This window comes from Stenella coeruleoalba (genome assembly GCF_951394435.1).
Source record: "Stenella coeruleoalba genome assembly, chromosome: 10".
Lineage (NCBI taxonomy): Eukaryota > Metazoa > Chordata > Mammalia > Artiodactyla > Delphinidae > Stenella > Stenella coeruleoalba.
Window position 1 is genome coordinate 78,642,683 of NC_137156.1, and position 20,440 is coordinate 78,663,122.

A 20,440-nucleotide genomic window follows, 5' to 3' on the forward strand; every position below is an offset into this window, starting at 1 on the left:
ACCACTTCATACATGGGGTCCAGTCCAAAGGGAGTGAGAAGGAAGGGGACATATCAGCTACAAGGTGGAATGGCTAAGCGTGCTGAAGACGACTCCTCCTTCTTTTCTGATTATTTTGAATTCAACTCTGGCTTCAGTCTCTGCACTCCCCTTCCATGGCCCTCAATTCCGTCATCCCTAAAATGAGAATAACACTACTACTAACCCATGGGGTTTTGTGAATATTTAATGAAGTAATGTTTATAAAGCCCTTAACACAATTTCTGATTCATAGAAAGAACTCAATTGTCTTGTTGTTGTTTACTAGTTTTGGCAAGCTTAGCAGACTAAGGGAGAAAGAGTACGAGTTGAGGTGGGGATGCACTCAGGCCTATTTATGACGGACTGGGGGAGCTTCATTCGAGGGTTGTATCCTAGGCAAAGTATCCCACTAGAAACAGCATGAGTTTTGAAGGAACCTGAATTCCAATCCCTGTTTAGCCCCTCATGAGCTATGTTAGCTTGGCTAATTCAGCCTCCCGAAGTCTATTTGTTTTTCCTACTTTAAAAAATGGACATTATAATTCTCTCCTGACCTCACACAGTGGCCATGGGATTACCTGCCTGGCACACTGTCCCATATTTTCATGATTTATTCGTTTCCCCTCTCCCCCTTCTAGCTCCCTTCCCCCTGGCCTGACCCTCTGCTTACCCCTGAGGTAACGGGCAGTGTTTAGCCTGTTCCTTGATGTATCCCAGCACCTGGCGCTGCTTGGTCACATGGAGAACGTTCCATGAAGGCTGAGAGGAATGACCGAGTCAGCAGTCTTTCTCTGGTGTTCAGAAGTCACCAGAACGCACACACCTCCCCATGTAAGGTGTGGGCTGCCTCTCTCTCTTACCTGGAAACCCCGTCCTCAGGCAGGGGACCGTCTTCCTGAGGGTGCCAGCCTGCTTTCCCCAAACCTACAGCCCCAAAGTTGCCCTGGAGCCTCAGGGAACCGGGCGCGAGCGGCAGCGCCGCTCCCAAGGTCGCAGTTGGGCCTCGCCCACCTCCTCGTCCTCCCTTCCGGACCTCGCAGCTGGCCAATTGCAGCCTCCCCCGGGCCGCTGGGCGGGCTCCAGCGCCGTCCCGGTCTCCCGCCTCCACCGCAGCTCCGCCTCCCCACCCGCCCCTCCCACTCTCGCCGCCTGTGCTCACCTCAGCCGCGCGCAGGCTTCGAGAACCCAGCGTCCGCGAGCCCGCGCCCGGCACCCAGCACTCCCCGGCCTAGCTCCTCCGGCTCTTTCGGAAAGGGGGCTTCTGGCTCTGAGGACGAGGACGGTAGTGGCCCTCAAACTTCATTTTCAAAGGCACCACTGGTTGAGAAGAGCGAGCGAGGCGAGCTATGGACCCCGTGAGCCAGGTAGGACCGACTGGGCAGCGCGGGTGATGCCGCGGGACCCCCGGGCTCCGGATGCTGCGTCTCCAGACCCTTCCTCACGCTGTCTCTTTCTCTCTCTTGCCTCCTTGGTCCACAGCTGGCCTCGGCAGGCACCTTCCGGGTGCTGAAGGAGCCCCTTGCCTTCCTGCGAGCCCTGGAATTGGTGAGTAGCGGTGTGTGTGCGGGGAGGGGACCAAGGCGGCGAACCAGTAGGTGAGGAGAGGTCGGGTGCGGTGCTGTCTGCTCGGTTCTGCTCCAAGCCTGGGATGCAAAAGCCGCTTCCTTCAATCCTCCCCACTCCCCAGGTGCCATTCCGGGATGGCGGGGACAGGATGTAGGGTCCCGGCTTGGAGGCGGGAACGTGGACGAGTTTTTGCAGGCGCTTAGACGAGGTGTCATGTCTCATGTCACCGAGGCGCTTGCACACGCTCAGGGGCTGGGGAAAGAAGCCTCCTGGGGAGACCGGGAGGGGAACAGATGGGGGAGCTGCCGCTGGGCTCTGGCTGCTCACCTGGATTATTGCGGGGGTGAGGGCGTGAGAGGAGGGACCGGGGCTGAGCGGAGTAGCGAGCGGGGAGGGCTTTGCCAAGCTGGGAAAGTTGGTGAGCACTGGGGCAGCTCTCCGCCCCGCCCGGGATGCTTGGAAGCGCTGTGATCCGCGCTCCGCAGCCGGAGCTCCAGGGAGAGAGAAGCTTCGAGGCTGTGAAAGATACTGCCGTCGAGAGCGGGACTCCTTCTTCCCATCTCAGAGTTTCTCTACCCTGGCTGCTCTCGAGGGCTTTTCTGATTTCTTCTAGAACCTCCCAGCCTTCTCTGTGGAGCTTGCTTCAGCGACGGGGCTTTAGGAAGTTATAGTACTCTTCTCTTCGGTCCCCTTAACAAACAACTTGATAGTCCTAGGGCAACTTATCTGTTGGCAGAGGAGTGAGGCGCAGAAACAGTTACCCAGGGGGCCACAGAGCCATGTTAGTGTCAATGCTTGCATGATGGTTATTCAGAGTGAAATCTGCGGGTCACACATTCTCTTGCTAGGAGCTCTGAAAGGCAAGCGAACCTATCTGAACAGAAAGTTCAGAGCCCGTCATGTAGCATTAATCACAGGCCCTACCACCGACTAGCTGGGAAGTTATGTAAGAGCGTGTTCTGTCCTCCCAGATCTTAGCTCCAAGGCCCAGTATCCAGCTTTGGCAACACAAACTGTGGTACATGCTTACGTGGATGATCTACAGGGTAATCACATTTGCCTTGTTTGTAAACCTGCATAAAAATGCACGAATATATCAACCACACATAACATCAGGACAGCATTTGGAAGGCTTGAACTATTGGTTTGGGGATAGCTATTCTAAAACTGTTTTCCTCACAGCCACCGGTTAAAGCAAGCAGGAGTCACAGTCTGGGCAGCTTTCAGTTGACTTTCTCAGAGTTCTGTCCACATTTGATCATTCAGCCATTCAACAAACATTCTCTGTGGAAGAGTGATTTTTTTGCTCAGTGTAAAGGCTCCATTGTCAAGCCATTGTCTCTCAAAACAAAATTCAAAGGCCTGACATCATTTCTGACAGAATCTCTTATTGTTTCACACTGTCACTCACCTGAAACATTAGTTTGTATCCCCTTCAGTTGCAACGTTATTTCATGTCACTCCCCACACACAGCCTCTATGAGTATCTTTCAGAGTGTGGTAAACCTGGATGAATTTTTTTTTCCATGCAGATTTCTGGACACAAAATAAAAATATTGGGAATGTGGGTGCCCAGGAATCTGGATTTTAAACAAACTCCCCAGATAATTCTTATGCACATTAAAGTTAGAGGACTACCACCCTAAGCTATACAAGGAGCCCCCCAAACTCCAAAGCGCTTTTTACCTTAAGGCTCTTGTTATTCTTATTAATACTATATGGAATGCCCTCACAGCCCAAGCTGAGAACAAATGTTTGTCTTTTAACCTCAGCTTGAAGATTACCTCCTCAGTGAAGATTTCTCTCATATTTGGTTCTTCCCCTTTCCTCTACCCCAAACTGAATGATTCACCCCACTCTTTGGGCTTCCATGACATCTTATCCATTCATTTATTCATGAGAATTTATCACACTGCCTTATAGTTTTTTCTTGGTGTGTGTGTGTGAGAGAGAGAGAGGGAGAGAGAACTTATTACATTTAAAATATTTTTTTGATTTATGTATAGTTGGTTTCCTCTCTTCTGGGCCTCTGAGGCTCTAAGGAAGAAGGTATTTTGCTTGTAAATCAGCGATTAGCCTCTCATTTGTGGGAGAGAAGCTGAATAATGGACCAGTGAAACCTTAAAAGGTCAGATAAGTTAGTTGATCACTACCTTTTGAAAGAGCTAAGGTCAAGAGATGAGAGCAGGGACATAGAAGCTTTGAGAAAGTTTATCAAAATGGAGAAAGGAAAATATCTCTTCTGTGCATGCCATGGGTGAAGAGTCACTCTGAGGTCTTTGTTTTCTGTGGGAGAGAGTGAGGAGAGAGTTCTAGCTCTTGGATGGCAGGAAATTTGTTCTGCTTGCCTCTGTGTTCCCCACAGGTGCCTTTCATGGTGCTCGGTAAACTGTAGTGATCAGCAAAAAGTGTAAATTGACCGTGACAGAGCACTAAAACACCTGGTTTCTCCTGTTCTGTGGGGCGACAGCTTCAAAGTTGGTAGTCTTGAAAGACTTTGAACTACAATCCTTTTTCTTTTTCAGTATTTATTCTGTAGAAGTAAAAGTGTATGTAAAGATCTATGCTCAAGGCTATTTACTGCAACATCCTTTGTAGAGGAAAGAACTAGAAACAATTAGTAAGTCCGTTAATAGGAAAATAGTTAATGTATGATTCATGCATGCTGTGAAATATTATACTGTCGTTAAAAAGATGGGTTAAATTGATATGCATTGTGCTGGCAGTCAGCATAGGTAACTGTGTTTGATAAAATTATTAAGTGCAGAAAAATGAGTTTCATTCTTAGTATTTGATGAAATTGTTATGGGGAAAAAAGTGGTTTTCGGTTTTCCTTCTTTTAATCAATGCATGGGAAATGTATTCAGTCAGATTTCAGACTAATGTATAGCATATAATATTTTTGTAAAAAGAAAATAAGAAAATATAGTTATGTATGTGAATGTGGGCACGTGTGTTTGTAATTTGTATAACCATAGATGTATACCTCTGAACTGTTAAAACTGATGTTTTTCCCAAAGGGTGTAATTTGAGATTCAGTGGGGAGAGAAGAGGGTGAAGGAAAGCTGTGGTCTTCAGGAAGAATCACAGGCGTATCACTTGTCCACAGTTGTGCGCATGAGTAATTAAAAAAAATAACTTATATTTTAAATGATCTTCTATGGATTGACCATTTGAAGCAGTATTACTTCTAAATACATCCTCCACTTTGAGATTTATTGCCTTGGGGGGAAAATGCACTTTATTGATGTGTTCTTTGCTTAGGAAAGGCTCATGTATACAGTAGATTTAAAGTTTAAAAAACGTATAAAAGTCAAGTCTTCAGGGAAAAAGCTTTAGCCAATTTCAAAGACCTTGAGGCAAAACTTCCAAATCCTTAATCTCTACTTAAATGAGGTCAGGGGACTTTCCGCTATCTTTTGGGTCAAAACCAAAATTCAGGACACAGCACTGACTCTGGTGGTCTGTTTTGTTTATTCCCTGATGATAAAATAGGTCCAGAAAAATGTCTTAAACCATCATTTGGAGATGGTAAAAAAATTTTTTTTAATTGAACTTACCTTATTTCTCAGACTTACTAAATTGGTGTAGAATCCTGCCTTCCACTGATCATTCTTATTTTGCTACTTCAATTCTTTGCCAGTAGAATTTTGGCCTGCTTTTCTTTTTTCCTTTTAAAGCATTTTTCTTAATACATTCTTTTTTCTGTCTACTATTTACAAGGCTCTGGATTTGCACCTGTGGATTTATGTGTAATGGAATGTAGGGACCCCAACAGTTCCAAATTGTCCAGGACTTGAGTTGGTGCACATGTAAGGGCATCAAAGGGACTTCAGCTCCCCCAAATGATATTTGCTTGGCTGGCAGGTCCAGACTCCGTCCCTCTAAAATTAACTGCTGGGGCAACTTGCTTGATTCCTCTAATTCTTATTCTCTGACCTCCATCCCCCATTTTGCTACCGTTTCTGCTACAACCCCTGGGCTCCATATCTCCATTCTGCCTTTCCTTTCTGCCTTTCCAAAGGAGGCCAGCTTATCCAGAGATGCAGCATGTCTGATGTACGAGGCATAGAGCTCCTTGATTTAAATGGAGATACCTGCTTCTCTAATCTTCATTCCTGAATCTGAATTCTGATCTATGTTTTTCAAACGTCATACTGCTTGCTTGATATGAATAGTATTTCTGATCATGTTATTGATAATAACACAGTAAGCATGTTTGATATAATAAAATATAATATAATATAGTTATCATTTTAAACTCTTAAGGAGAGAAGTAACAGTAGCTACCTCTGTCATGCAGCCTTCATATGAGGCACTATATTCCAGTGCTTTCCATACATCATCGTATTGAATCTGTATGGCTTACATTCCCATTTCACCATGGAATTCAGGGGATGTTTATAACTCATCAGGGACAAAATTGTAGGAAATGGCAAAGCCAGGATTTGACATTCTCACTCCAAACTGTGTTCTCTTAAATGCTACACTCTTCTGCTTCCTTCAGTGCGACAGGCACCTGCTGTAACTTATCCCTAATCCTCAGAAACGTTAAAAGGCAGGTGCTATCCGATTTTGCAGTGTTTATCTCACCCACTCTGATGTGTATTTCAGGCGTCTTCTGAAAATGCCAAGGAGTGTTTATATTTAGAGACTAACTCAAGAGACGACAATTGTCTTTGATATTGTTTTATTTTCTGTTGGTTATTAATTAACCAAGGTAGAGTAGGTTCTAATTAAAAATCAGTATCTTTTCATTTAAAATACATAGAAAAAGATTTTGATTATAAAGCCAATAATTTAACCTTATTTTATGGGTCGTTTTTTTCTATTTTTTTAAAAATACCTGTGCATGAGTCAGACAACTCTTCTTTTCTAAGCATAAATAACACAGGAATTCTAACATACAACTTGTTTAAATTATGAGCTGCAATCTGCCACTGAGGGTGGGATATAATTTCAAAGCTACATTAATTTGGATTTAATTATAACTGCTAGCTTCTCAAGTGACAAAAATCATGTATAAATGAAATATGAATCAATAAATACACTTTTCATAAAAGAGCAGCTCCCCAGTGGGCTAATGGATTTGTCCCTTCATGCTTTTCTGAGTTTCATTAAGACATTGGTATTTTGCGCCACGAATACAGAAAAAAAGATTAAAATACTGCGTATGGATTTGAATCCCAATTTTATTCTTCCACTAGCTTGGTGACCTTGGGCAAGTTATTTAACTGTATTAGGTATCATTTTTTTCTCATCTGTAAAATGGGACTGATAACATCAATAGTTGCTACTTCAAAGGATTGCTATAAATGACTTAATTCACATAAACCACCTTGCATGGTGCCTGGGCTATAAAAAGTGCTCAGCAAATGATTGTGAAGGTGATGATGATGACATGATGATGATGATGGTGATAATGATGATAACAATTTGAGTGATTCTGGGAATGATGAAAAAGGAAGAAGTAGAAATCTACCGGAGAGTAATTTATAACATTATGGCAACTTCTTGCAAGTTAGAGCCTTGGCAAAGTTCTGACGTAGAAAATCTATATTCACAGTTATGTGTGTGCCTCTTTTGAGCCCCTCACCACTTATACCTTGCTGCCAGGGATTTTTTTTTACCATAGCATGTGTGACTCTCTAGGGAATTGCTCCTTGGAATAATTGCATTCAAGGAACATTCCAGAGAGGCCAGTGTTGAACCTAAAGGAAAAGAAGAATTGCAGGAACTTAGTTCTAAGGAATTTTTTGCTGAGGTGTGGGGAGACAGTTTTCCTGATCTTTCTGAAATCATAATCCATAGACATTGCTTATTCTTCGAAGAGTTACATGTATCCAACTGAATTCTCCAGGGTGTAGACAAAGGTTCTTATAGCATCAACCACTATAAGGCGCTTACTAACCACACCCTAATACCCAGGTACACCTGGCTCTTGGGAATCACCCAGATAAAAGTAGGAGAAGAACCCAGCTCTCATGCTCAAGTAGAAACATTACCCTTAGTTCTCTGTTCCCCAGAGGATTCACATTTCCTCCTGATTCAAGTAGGAAAAATAGTTTTATGTTAATATAAAAAAATAATAAAAAGCCTCTAAGGAATATATCTACAACACAATGACTTTCCTTTGAGTCTTCTCCTTCTGTCTTTGACCTTGGCTGTATTTGTAATTATTCTCGTTCATTCTATTAGCTTAGCCATCCTGTGAGAACCTCACTTCCTCACTGAATTTTGGGGACAACACCCCTTGCCTACCTTCTCATAGTTTTGGAAATTTTAAGTAAGAACAAGCAAGTAAAACACTTTGTAAACTACTAAATGTCCTCCAAAAGTAAAAGATAGTTGTGATCATGATGATGGTGATGATAAGAGGCAATTTTCTCCAATCTAGGAGACTCTGGATATCATGGGATAATTGATGAAGACTGGGGTGTGAAGTATCTCTGCTCCCTGCGGGGCTGAGCCCTTCTCAACCACTCTCCATCCTCTAGCTTTTGCCCCAGTCTTTTTGATCTCTTTGGAACCTGCTGTCTGTTGAAACTGATGCATCATCAAAACTTGGAGGAAATCCACCCTCAACCCTTTTCACTCTCACACTAAAAGCCTGTTTCTTGCTCTGTACACATTTCACCTTTATTAGATATTTCGGGGGCCTGGTTATGGTCTCTTGCTGGGCTGATGGACTTTTGCACATGCCCCTTCCTGTGCTTAGAACACACACTCTCTCTTTTCACCAACCTCCCTTTGGCTGGCAAATTCCTCTTCTCTTTTCAGGTGTCAATTTAGACATCACTTCTTTTGGACTTTTTTTTTTTTAATTTATTTATTTTTGGCTGCGTTGGGTCTTTGTTGCACGTGGGCTTTCTCTAGTTGTGGTGAGCGGGAACTACTCTTCATTGCGGTGTGCGGGCTTCTCACTGCAGTGGTTTCTCTTGCTGAGGAGTACGGGCCCTAGGTGCGTGGGCTTCAGTAGTTGTGGCTTGCGGGCTCTAGAGCGCAGCCTCAGTAGCTGTGGCACGTGGGCTTAGTTGCTCTGTGGCATGTGGGATCTTCCCGGACCAGGGATTGAACCCATGCCCCCTGCTTTTTTTTTTTTTTTTTTTGCGGTACTTGGGCCTCTCACTGTTGTGGCCTCTCCCGTTGCGGAGCACAGGCTCCGGATGCGCAGGCTCAGCGGCCATGGCTCACGGGCCCAGCCCCTCCGCGGCATGTGGGTTCTTCCCAGACCGGGGCACGAACCCGCATCCACTGCATCAGCCGGCGGACTCTCAACCACTGCGCCACCAGGGAAGCCCGGCAGGTGGATTCTTAACCACTGCGCCACCAGGGAAGTCCAACATCACTTATTTTGGGAGGGCCTCTCTGAGTAGGGAGGTCCCTCCAGATGAAGTCAGTCTCCTGATGGCTCCCAGAGCACACTATTTAGTGACTTTTTTTTTTTACATTTTAGCTCCTCAAACAGACTAAAGGCTCTGTGAAAACAAGGATCTTGTTTGTCTTGTTCATCAGTACATTCTAAGTATCTAACACAGTGCTTGACACATGGTAGGAACACCTCCAGGGGCATTCATAAGTCCCACCAAAACACCCAGGCAATTGAACATAGGAACCAGGCAATTGACAATATTCAATATCCTGAGATAAACCATAATGGAAAAGAATATAAAAAAGAATGTATAGGGCTTCCCTGGTGGCTCAGTGGTTGACAGTCCGCCTGCCGATGCAGGGGACACGGGTTCGTGCCCCAGTCTGGGAGGATCCCATATGCCTCGGGGCGGCTGGGCCCATGGGCCATGGCCGCTGGGCCTGCGTGTCCGGAGCCTGTGCTCTGCAACGGGAGAGGCCACAGCAGTGAGAGGCCCGCGTACCGCAAAAAAATAAATAAATAAATAAAAGAATGTATATATATATATATATATATATATATATATATATATATATATATAACTGAATCACTTTGCTGTACAGCAGAAATTAACACAACACTATAGATCAACTGTACTTCAATAAAAAACCTAAAACATCCAGGCAGTAGGTGCTTAGTAAGTACTGGTTGAAGAAAGTGAGGGAAAAAAGGAGGGAGGAAAGAGAATAGAGAATGAATAAATGAATCCTTGAGAACACATTGGGTGGAGTGTCAAGTACCTTTCATGATCTCCATTGTGAAGAGGAATTGTAGGGACTCCCATAGAAACAAAGGTTTAGCTGTCAGTCTTGGTTGTGGAGGAGAGTAACTCCTGACTCAACTGTCAAGGAAGGAGGGCAGCTGCAGGCATGCCCACTGCACAGCGCAGAAGGAGAAAGAACTCTTAGGGAAAATAATCGCACGAGGAGTGGCACAGGCGTAGGCTGCAGGTCTTCGGTTCAAGGCAACGCCTTAGCAAGAGTGTTGCCGGTATCGTGCCTTGGCCGCCATCCCACTGCCTTCTTGGTGTGTTCCCTTTCTCCTGCTCGTTGAGCTCATTCTTTCTGTGATTCTCATCTCACGTCCTAAGAGAAGGAATACGATTGGCTCAGTGGATAATTTGCTCAGGGGACACAACCGTCGGCCCCAGGCCATATCAGGCTATGGATTGGCTGCCCTGGGCCAGAGGTTCACTGCGAGTCCCTGTCACTTGTGGCCTGAATACAAAGTGTCATGAGATTCAAAACATGTCCCCTAGACTGTTCTTTAAGTCCCGGGCACTTTAGGCACAGGGAGAGGTGTATGTGTCTTGTGGACGAAGAAGGCGGAACTGGTAATTTTCTTAAGGAGAAGACATTGCCTCTTTGAGATTTGGGGAGCAGGCTTCCTGGAATTCGCTCTGACGAGGGGCCATTGGGGGGATCCACACCGATAATGTGATCTGGAGGGGCTGTGCCTTTGCCCTTTCAACACGTGGGCTCTGCCAGCTGGTGCCGCTTGTTCATCAGTTGAAAAGCCTCTTTCTGAGAATAATGACGGGGTTTTTCCTTAGGCTATCTCATGACTCATGAAGGAAAACGTATAACCCCAAACCACACATATTTCATCTTTGTTCATAAATTGGTAGGTTAATTCAACACTGGCCCTTAACATTAGAAGACTACATTAATGAGTACCTCAGTTATCTGCTTGTGTTTATTAACATGGTAGAAGAACATGAATGGATGGGGGGGGGGTTAATTTAATATCGCTATGCAAATAAAATTTTTTATCTTGAATGTTTACTCATGGGAGAGTCATTGGCTTGCCTGGTGTGATGGGTCCTGTTTGTTTCAGGAGGGTATGGGGGAGGAATTGGTTGACAAGCAAGAATCCTATGAAAAACCTGGAAGGTAATATGGGGCTTGAAGGAGCCTGGGCTTTGGAATGAGCTTTTTGCTGGAAGCCTGGCTCTTCTCTCCAGCCATGGGACACTGAGCAGATTACGTGATTGTGCTTGTTCTCAGGTCCGAGGCCGTCAAATGAAGGTCATGAAAGTCACATCTTTGGGTTACCGTGAGGGTTCAGTAAGAGAGTGTTTATAAAACCCCCAGCAGAGCATCTGGTTTATATTGAGGCTCCCTAACTGTAACTAAGGAAGAGGTTGTTAAAGACAATGATATGTTATCTGTAAATAAAATTAAGCATTCCAAAATTTTTCAGGAGAGTATAAACATAAAGTTTGGTCAATATATTATCATCATATTGTTTTTTATTTCTATTCTCTCTTCATTGTGAGATAATCATAAAATATACACAAATAGTAGTAACACTAATACATAGAGACAAGGACTTAACCTAAGTGCCCTACATGTGTTATTTCACTTGATCTCACTTTACTTTTGAAGGACCAAATAATAACCCTTTTTATATGTGAAGGAACTGAGGCCTAGAGAGGGCAAACAACTTGCTTAAAATCATATAGCGAGCATGGGAGAGAGCTAGGACTTGAACCCAGGCATCTAGATGCCAGGCCCCTTGATCTTAATCATTTTTCCATATCACGCACCACCCATTAGTAGTGATCACTCATTACCTCTGAATCTTGAAGTTAAATGATTTCCCCAATGAAAACAGCCAGGACAATATATATAATTGCTTCTTAAAGTCATGTCTTCTTATTCCTCATTCAGGTCCCTTTCTGCTATCTCATGTTGTCAGAGCACAAAGAAAAATATAAATGCTCATCCCGATAAAGACTAAGGATGTCCAGACCTTCTCAGGGACCTTTTTCCTTCTCAAAAATACTCCTAACCCCTGAGAAAATTTTAGTGGTCTGTGTATCTTTTCTAACAAAATCTTTATTCACTGATCCATTGCATAAAGAAATTCAGGTTTAGAAATGTGTTGTTGAAACATGCCTGTAAAGAGTTTTGTAGAAGTCAGAAAGGATCCAGATATTTAGCAAGATGATGAACACTTAAATTTTCTTTGGATGCCTGATAAATTACTTGAGTCAAACAGATTCCATCATGGATGCAGGAAGAGCAAATGAACTGTCTGCCCATTGTGTGTGTGTGTGTGTGTGTGTGTGTGTGTGTGTGTGTGTGTGTGCGTGCGTATGTGTGTGTGTGAGCTGCCATCCTTTGGATTTGTTACTTTGAAGGATTTGTGTGCCAAATAAGAAGACATACCCCCTATGGCTTTAACAAGAAGCACTCACACATCCATCTTGTCTACCATGAGACTGCCTTTCTGTCCCTGACTCTCAACTTGTTGAACTGTAAAATGAGGATAAAATCTAGAACACAGACTTGTGAAATAAGCTGAGCCAACATGTATGGAAGTTCCCATAAGAGGGCTCAATAAATATTGAATGTTCCCAGATCTAGAAAACTAAAGCCCAGGTGTCTGGGGACTCTTTACTATAGGAGCAATGCCTGATGTGTTACTTTTACTTTTCATCTACAGTTGCAGTTATCTGAGGAAAGGGAGAAGGCATATGTTCATGTTTCATAATCATTGACTAGACTGTGTAGAAGAACTTTTGTCATCAGAATCGCATCACAGATTCTATTTATGAAGGAACTGAAAGCAAAACATGAATATATGTATTTGAAATCTATTTTAGATGACGTGCTTCATTGGTTAAAAAAACAAAGAATATATATGAAATTGTTTGTGGCATTAAACTCTAACCTAGAGTTTAGAGGGAAAAGTATAGTCTTTCTGGGGCAAAGACTATGCTTATTAGCAAGAATGATAAATTTGAAGTATATATATTATTTATACTTTTTATTACTATTTTAAATTGCTGGCCCTTTTTGTTTTCTTTTTAATGCTTGGCTTTATTCATTACATTTCCCTCATTTGGTAACAGAAAGAATGACTGGGTTTGACTGTCAGCTCTACCTCTGACAAGCTAGGTAACCTTGGGCACCTTACTTAACCCCTTTGGGCCTTTCATATACATAAGAGTAGAAATAATAATAATTAGCAGGAAGAATTATCGTGTTGGTTAAATGAGATGACACTTGCAAAGAGTGATGGCTCATAGCAAGCACTCAGTACATTTTTATTTCCTTTCCTTTCCCTCAGAATGTGTTTTACTGCCAATGTAAATTTCTAAAGAATTTGTGAAATTCTGGAAAATTTCACAAGTCTTTTTGTTTCTCTAGGTGTTCCTTGGTGTTCTCATGTTCTCTCTTTCTCTCTCTCTCTCTCTCTCTCTCTTTCATACACACACACATGCACACACACGCATTCTTTGTACTAAAGGCCATAAAGAGCAGGTACCTAAGCCAAATGAATTCAAATGGGACAGTATGATCCGGCAGGTGTGGTCGTCAAGGACAATGATTAGAGTAGACCATCAAGTCCTAGATCAGTGTCCCAGACACATTGGAGCCCCAGGCTGTCTGCAGGCTTTGGCTAGATGACCATGAATTTGCTTTTCTGAAAGGAATAACATACTTTTTTATTTTAAAGAAAAAGCCCCCATAAACAGTGGGAGTTCACTAAATGGCTGTAAATAAATGCGCTCTTGTTATGTGCCAGGCTGTCCTAAATCAGTGCTATGTACCTTATATATACAATTTACAATTTCATTCAACTCTTACATTGACCTCATAAGGTCCACTTGCCCAAAGCTACTGAGCTGATAGATGACCAAGGCAGAATTTCAAGCCACGTATGTTTGACCTCCTGCCTCTCCCACGCTGCTGTGATCTAAACATACTACGTATATGGGTATTGGGGGGTGGATTTCTTTTGACTTGCTATTTACAGTCATTTTTATGCATAAGTTATTTGTTTAGTAATTTAAAATCACAAAACTATAAGCAAAAGTTAGTAAAGCAAAATTACTCAATGTCCTTCTACTGAGAGACAACTAAGGTTAATATTTGGAAAAATATTCTTTCAGACATGTTGATGTACCTTTTTTCCCTGAAAAAAAAATAATGCGTTAGATTGCTAGGGCTGCCATAACATAGTACCACAAACTGGGTGGGTTTAACAACAGAAATTTATTGTCTCATAGTTCTGGAGACCAGAGATCTGAGATCAAGGTGTGGGTAGAGTTGGTTCCTTCTGAAGACCACGTGGGAGAAACTGTTCTTTACCTTTCTCCTAGTTTCTGGTGGTTTGCTGTCAATCTTTGGTGTTCCTTAACTTGTAGATGATGTATTGCCTGAATTTCTGCCTTTGTCTTCACATGGTGTTCTCCCTGTGTGTGTATCTGTGTCCACATTTCCCTCTTTATATAACACAAGTCATATTGGATTAGGGCCCACCCAATGCCAGTGTGACTTCATCTTCACTAATTACATCTGCAATGACCCTATTCCCAAATAAGGTCACATTCTTAGGTACTAAAAGTAAGGATTTCAACATATGAATCTTGGAAGGACACGCTTCAACCCATAACAGATGGGTTCTTAGAATAGATACTACTTTGTCATCTGCTTTGCCACTAGATAAAATATCTTTCTTCACAATTTTAATGGCTGTGTATTATTACACTGTATGCCTATACTAGAAATTATTTAACTAGTCTCTACTTTTAATAGTTTTTAAATGGATATTATTTTTAAAACCTGTAAACAATCCCTTCTTAAAGATAAATGTTTACTGTACCTCTGTTATTATTTACTTAGTTTCCACATTTAGAATTTCTTGTTCAAAAGGTTATGCATTTTTAAGGTATTTGAAACAAATGCCAGATTGCCCTCCAATGAGGTGCTTCCACTGTGGGCATTACCAGTTAAAAGGTTTCCTAATTTCATAGACGAAAATGTAATCTTGATTAAATTTGTACTTCTTTAATTTGCAGTGAGATTGCACATTTTTTTATAAGATTGTTCATCTTCTCATTTTCATTTGGAAACATTTTAATGGACAGAATGGATTTGTAAAGCAGTAGCTGAGGCTGCCAAATTCATGATGCTGTTCACGTGGGCTTTTAAGCTGCTGCCTTAATCTTTCTTGGTCATTGTACTACTCCACCATTTGGAAATTACTTAGATTGCTGTACTCTGACTTGGGTAGAGAGGCAAATACTGAGCCTTCCTTTCTCTGAATCATTATATAAGAATAGATTTATGTAATATTTATACCAAAGTTAATTTCTGTGTTATGAATCTTTAATAATATAACTTTATAATCTAAATTTATCATCCAATTTGCATTTATTTATATTTTTAATATTAAACTTATTTATCATCAGTAACTTATTTCACCTTAAATGATATTCATAAGTGTTGGTCCATACTCAGTACCTTTCTGAAATGTGAAGCTCACGCATAGGTATGTAGTGACTTAGGCATACAGATTTATACATACCTTCTTCGGGTTTGAGGCACTTGGAACTTTAATAACTCTTTTGAGGGGAAGGCAGAGTGGATGGGGTGCTATTGCATCATCTGAGGAATCGTGGGGTGTATCTGGCTCATGATTGTAGAATGCCCTTTCAATAAAATAAAATGAATTCAGCAGCTGCCTGATGCCAAGGGCATTTCCTCTCTCTCGGATCACATTCCTGACCACACTTGCTATTAACAATGATAACGTTATGGTTGCACTCTGCCTCTGCCTCACGCAGGGCTATTTTGGGCCACCTTGGCCTCTCTGAATTAAAATAACAGTTGTTAACATTCACTGTATACTTACTGAGCTCCAGGCCCTGTGCAAAATGCTTTCAACAAGTATGCCATTTAATTCTAGTGACTCTATTACAAGGCATACATCATTATTTCCCCTTCTTTAGGCAAGAAATCTGAAGATTAGAAAAACAAGTTTAGTTGTGTATGGTTTAAGTGTGTGTAGTTGATAACAAAAGAGCTGAGATTTGAACCCAGGTCTTCAGTACTTCAGAAAGATACTGTGTGCTTCACCTAGCAGTTGTAGAGGAAGAAGAGTTCCCATTCTTTCCCAGAGACCAGATCCCTATGGGAAGAACCATCCCAGCCAACAGGGCTGCTGTCTGTAGCCCTCAGTGAACCCAACTGAGGGACAGTCCCAACCATTTAGCCAGACCGATGGTACCTGTCAGGGCAAAATCCACCAAGGTGGTGGTTTGACTGAACCTACTTATTTTTCTCAGTTAGGTGGGGAATTCTCTTGTGGGCCGGCAGAGCAAAATTCTTCAGTTCTCTTTGCAGCTTTGCAGTTCAAAGGCAAGTACTTTTTTTTAAACAAGCATGTCTAAAAGCGAAAGAGTGGCATGGACATATATACACTACCAAACGTAAAATAGATAGCTAGTGGGAAGCAGCCACATAGCACCGGGAGATCAGCTCGGTGCTTTGTGACGACCTAGAGGGGTGGGATAGGGAGGGTGGGAGGGAGGGAGACGCAAGAGGGAAGAGATATGGGAACATATATATATGTATAACTGATTCACTTTGTTATAAAGCAGAAACTAACACACCATTGTAAAACAATTATACTCCAATAAAGATGTAAAAATAAAAAAGCATGTCTAATGAATTCACTTGATAAAACAATAAATGAAAGAAAGCATGGTTTTTATTTGCTTTGAATTGTAAAAGCAATTCTGATTTGTAGAAATCAGTACCACAGTGGCCTAGGCAAAGGATGGAAAATACTCAAAAAGAGCCAGGGACTGGTTGCTCCCTGCCTTTTCAGTTTGTCAGGAAGGTCTCCGCCACCCCTTAACTGACCCCCATCTGCTTGTAAAAATGCAAAGATCCTTGAGCTTGTAAACCTTTTGTTTTATTGCCTTGTTTGGAGCGACACTCAGTTTCCTCTCCCATACTGGTTAGCCTGCCTTGGAAGAACCTGGGGAACATGCCCATGGCCATCTGGCTGGTAAATGTTGGGGGCCAGAATGCAAACCAGGTTTGCTGGGGGCCAGGCAGCTAATGTGTGAGGAAGCAGAAAGCAGGCTGCCGTAAGAGGCAACACTGCTGACCAGAGGTGATGGCATTTCTGCCTATAGATGCAGCTGCTTCCACTCTAGCCAGCTGTTGCTGAGCAAGAGCATAGGCCTAAAGTGTCTAGAAATTTCCACTTTTCTTAAGAAAACGGCAATAAGAATTCTGGTGCTATCCTTGGGAGGTTTTTTTTTTAAAAAAAAATTATTTATTTTATTTATTTATTTTTGGCTGCGCTGGGTCTTTGCTGCTGCTGGCGGGCTTTCTCTAGTTGCGGTGAGCAGGGGCTAGTCTTCGCAGTGCGTGGGCTTCTCAATATGGTGACTTCTCTTGTTGTGGAGCGCGGGCTTCAGTAGTTGTGGCTCATGGGCTCTAGAGCGCAGGCTCAGTAGTTGTGGCGCACGGGCTTAGTTGCTCGGCGACATGTGGGATCTTCCTGGACCCAGGGCTCGAACCCATGTCCCCTGCATTGGCAGGCGTGCTACCAGGGAAGCCTCTCCTTGGGAGGTCTTAATGTTGGAACTGTCTTCTATTTTTCAAACACCAGGAGGCCCATACTCTGCAGAATACACAAAGCATGGCTGACTTCTGGATGTAGCCCACAGTCTCCAGCTTGTTCCCACTGAACCCCAGAACCCTGGCACCTGGAGGCTTTGTCTCTGTGCCCCCAAGGACCTGGCCCAGTTCCTCTTGCACAGAAGGTTCTCAGGAACCATCGACTGATGGATGAATGGGAACTTTGGTGTTCAGAAATTAACCCTAGCTTGGTTTTTGAAATGATGGAATTAGTGACTTCAAGGATCCCTTTTGCCTTTTGTCAGATAAAATAAAAATTTATTTTCACTAAATATCTAGGAAGCATAAAAATATAAGGTCTATGTCTTGGACCAAAACCATAATGGGAATGGAGGCCATGGCTCCTAGTAGCAATGTAGGATAGGTTAGTAATACAGCACTGGGTCCCAGACAGTGCATTGAGAAGAACTGAATTTTTCAGTCAATCAGTGTAATCTCAAAGAATTCTGTTCATAAAAAGCACAGTTTAATTGTTTATAGTTTAAGGAATCAGTGACTAATGGGGGAGAAGTCTGTATATCTAGAGTAGACTGTCCAATAGAATATTCTGCAATAATGGAAATGTTCTATTCTTCACTGTCCAGCGTAGCAGTCACTAGCCATGTGTGGCTATGGGTCACTTGAAACTGAGCCACCAAATTTTTAATTCAATTTATTTATAATTAATTTAAATTTAAATAGCTAGTGTTTACCATATTGGACAGCCCGTGTGCAGAGAATCAGACCATCTACCTGTCTTGCAAGGGTGACGTGCTAAACTTCAGCAAAAAACTTAATAGGGACTGGCTCTGTTCTTTAAAACATTCAATTTTACATTTATTTTTCAACATGCATCATACAGTTGGTGGCAGGGAGTTTTTCAAGCCAACTTCTAGAAATTTATCAGACCCTGCCTGAATTTTCTGAGCTTTACCAGCCCTTTATGCTTTTTATGCATTTTATGTATTTCCATATATTTGTGAACTTTATACATCAATTTTATAGATTGAAATAAAAAGATAAAACAAACTAATAACCTTTTCTATTTGCCCCCTGATATGAAGCAAGATGACAGTTGTTAAAATTTGTACTAATTTGTTAGCACAAGAATATCTCATAATAATAGTTACTATTTTTTAATGAGGATATGCATTTTATTTGGGAAGCAGGCTAAAAGTTACACAGATTGCTCAGTATCATGTTATGCAGAAAAATTAATTTCCTTAAGGTTTAGTTATCAAGAAATCATGTTGAGACATTTATTTATTCCATGATAAGCAAGGTAGTCTGGTAATGTTTTGACAGTGGCCATATGAGCAGTATAATTAGCATGCAGGTATACATTTAAGAGGAATAAGAGCATGGTAATCAGATCAAGAGAGCAACAGTGGTACAAATGCATCACTATTGTGGTGTCAGCCATATGAGCAAGACCTGAAAGTGAGCAAGTCTGCATGTCTCACACCCTGCTTGCCCGCTGTTTCAGTCACCCATAGATAGTATAGAATTTTCAAGTTGGCCCTAGTGTCCTAGTTTTGCAGTGTCTTTGTTTGGGTTCCCTTGAGAGCAACACCTAAGTCAAAAGCAGCATCTATGAGGGTAATTTACTGGGAAGTGATCCCAGGGAATAGGAATGAGGCACCAGGGAAGTGAAATGGGGATGGGAAGGAGGCATAACCAATAACTCATAGGGCTTCCTGAGAGAGCTTCATGCAATGCATCTCAGACCTAAGTACCTTCGGGACAAAAGGGGGAAATAGTAACCTTTTGGCTCCCGCCCCTGTTGCTCAGGGGTGGCCTCATGGAAAGTAACTCCTGTCTTAGTTTTAGTTTCCCAAAAGCACACTCTGAGGTAAGGATGACAGTAGTTTCTTTGGCAGGTAATTCCTGCAAACACTGGTAAGGGGGTGGAGAAATGGGACAGGGAATGGGAGACAATAGAGAACACATTATTTAAAATGTTACCACCATTGGCAATTGAAGGTTAATCCCAGTGGGAGATACTGGAGGCCAGCGTAGAACACTCATTGGCTATAATTGTGTCACCTTGCTATTTCTGAAGAGGCTGGAAAAGGCTGTAGCTAGGTGTGTTGATACCTCCAACAGAACTGTTACTAAAGAAGAGGAAGAGACTGGATCTTGGGGAGTTACCAGTTTCTGACACAGCTCCTCAACAGATATTTTTCAAATAGTTGCTGAATTCTCCACTTTGCTTTGGCTGAATTTATATTTTAAAGCAAAAATCTTTTCTGATCCTTACCAGAGATCATTAAGCAGGAATCATTTGGTTGCAAGGAACAGGAACCCATTCAAACTGGCTTAGGGGAAAAATAGGATATATTGGAAGAAATTAGGGTTATCAAAAAACAAGATTAGTCAGGCTTCACGAGAGAAAGGAAGAGGAAAGGGAGAGCTGGGAGGTGAAAAATCCCTCCATCGTCTTGCCGCGCCCTTGTTTCATTTGCTCTTCGCTCCTCTTTGTATCTTGGCTCCATTTCTCTGACTTTTACTGTCAGTATCTTGCTCTGCTTTTTGTATTCAAGGAAGGCACCATCTGCCCCCTGCCTGATTCTAACCACACAGTAGGAGCATCCAGCACTGTTGCTCTTGGCACAAATTCTCCAGAGACGGAGAATGGCTGACTCAGACTCACCTTTGGTGTGGTTCAGCTAAGGTTCTATCCCCAGATCTGGGCAAAGGAGTAGGACCACACAGTATACAGAGGCTAGCCAGTGTTGGAAGGAAGGAGATTCTTCTAGAAGGGGCAATGAGTGGGGAGAAAAGGGTTGCTATCTCTACTTCACTGGGAGTGACTTTCTTCAAGTATGAGAAATTGCAACATTTATAAGAAAGCAGAATCCCAAGGCGGTTGGTAATCATTGCTGAATCACAAACTCCCAGGAGAATGGTGGTAGTAGTTCCACAATAATTGAGAAATGAGCACAAATGAGGTGTCTCTGTGGGTGGTGACCGCCACTTAGATGGTGGGGACACTCCTTTTCAGACCATCTCC

General features: G+C 42.5%; 2 protein-coding genes across 3 annotated transcripts in view; one reads left to right on the top strand and one right to left on the bottom strand.

Annotated features, from left to right (window-relative positions):
- CADPS (calcium dependent secretion activator) overlaps positions 1-1,026 on the bottom strand; it is a 796,875-nt gene extending 795,849 nt beyond the window's left edge. For both annotated transcript variants that reach the window (XM_079933010.1, XM_079933009.1), the window contains exon 1: positions 882-1,026. The gene's annotated coding sequence lies outside the window, so the exon portion shown is untranslated. The remainder of the gene's footprint in view (positions 1-881) is intronic.
- A 146-nt stretch (positions 1,027-1,172) lies between these two features.
- The window catches only part of SYNPR (synaptoporin), a 294,187-nt gene continuing 274,919 nt past the window's right edge, over positions 1,173-20,440 (top strand). The window contains exons 1-2 of the mRNA XM_079933014.1: positions 1,173-1,385; positions 1,501-1,566. Coding sequence (XP_079789140.1) covers positions 1,368-1,385; positions 1,501-1,566 — 84 coding nt within the window. The 5' untranslated portion in view covers positions 1,173-1,367. The remainder of the gene's footprint in view (positions 1,386-1,500; positions 1,567-20,440) is intronic.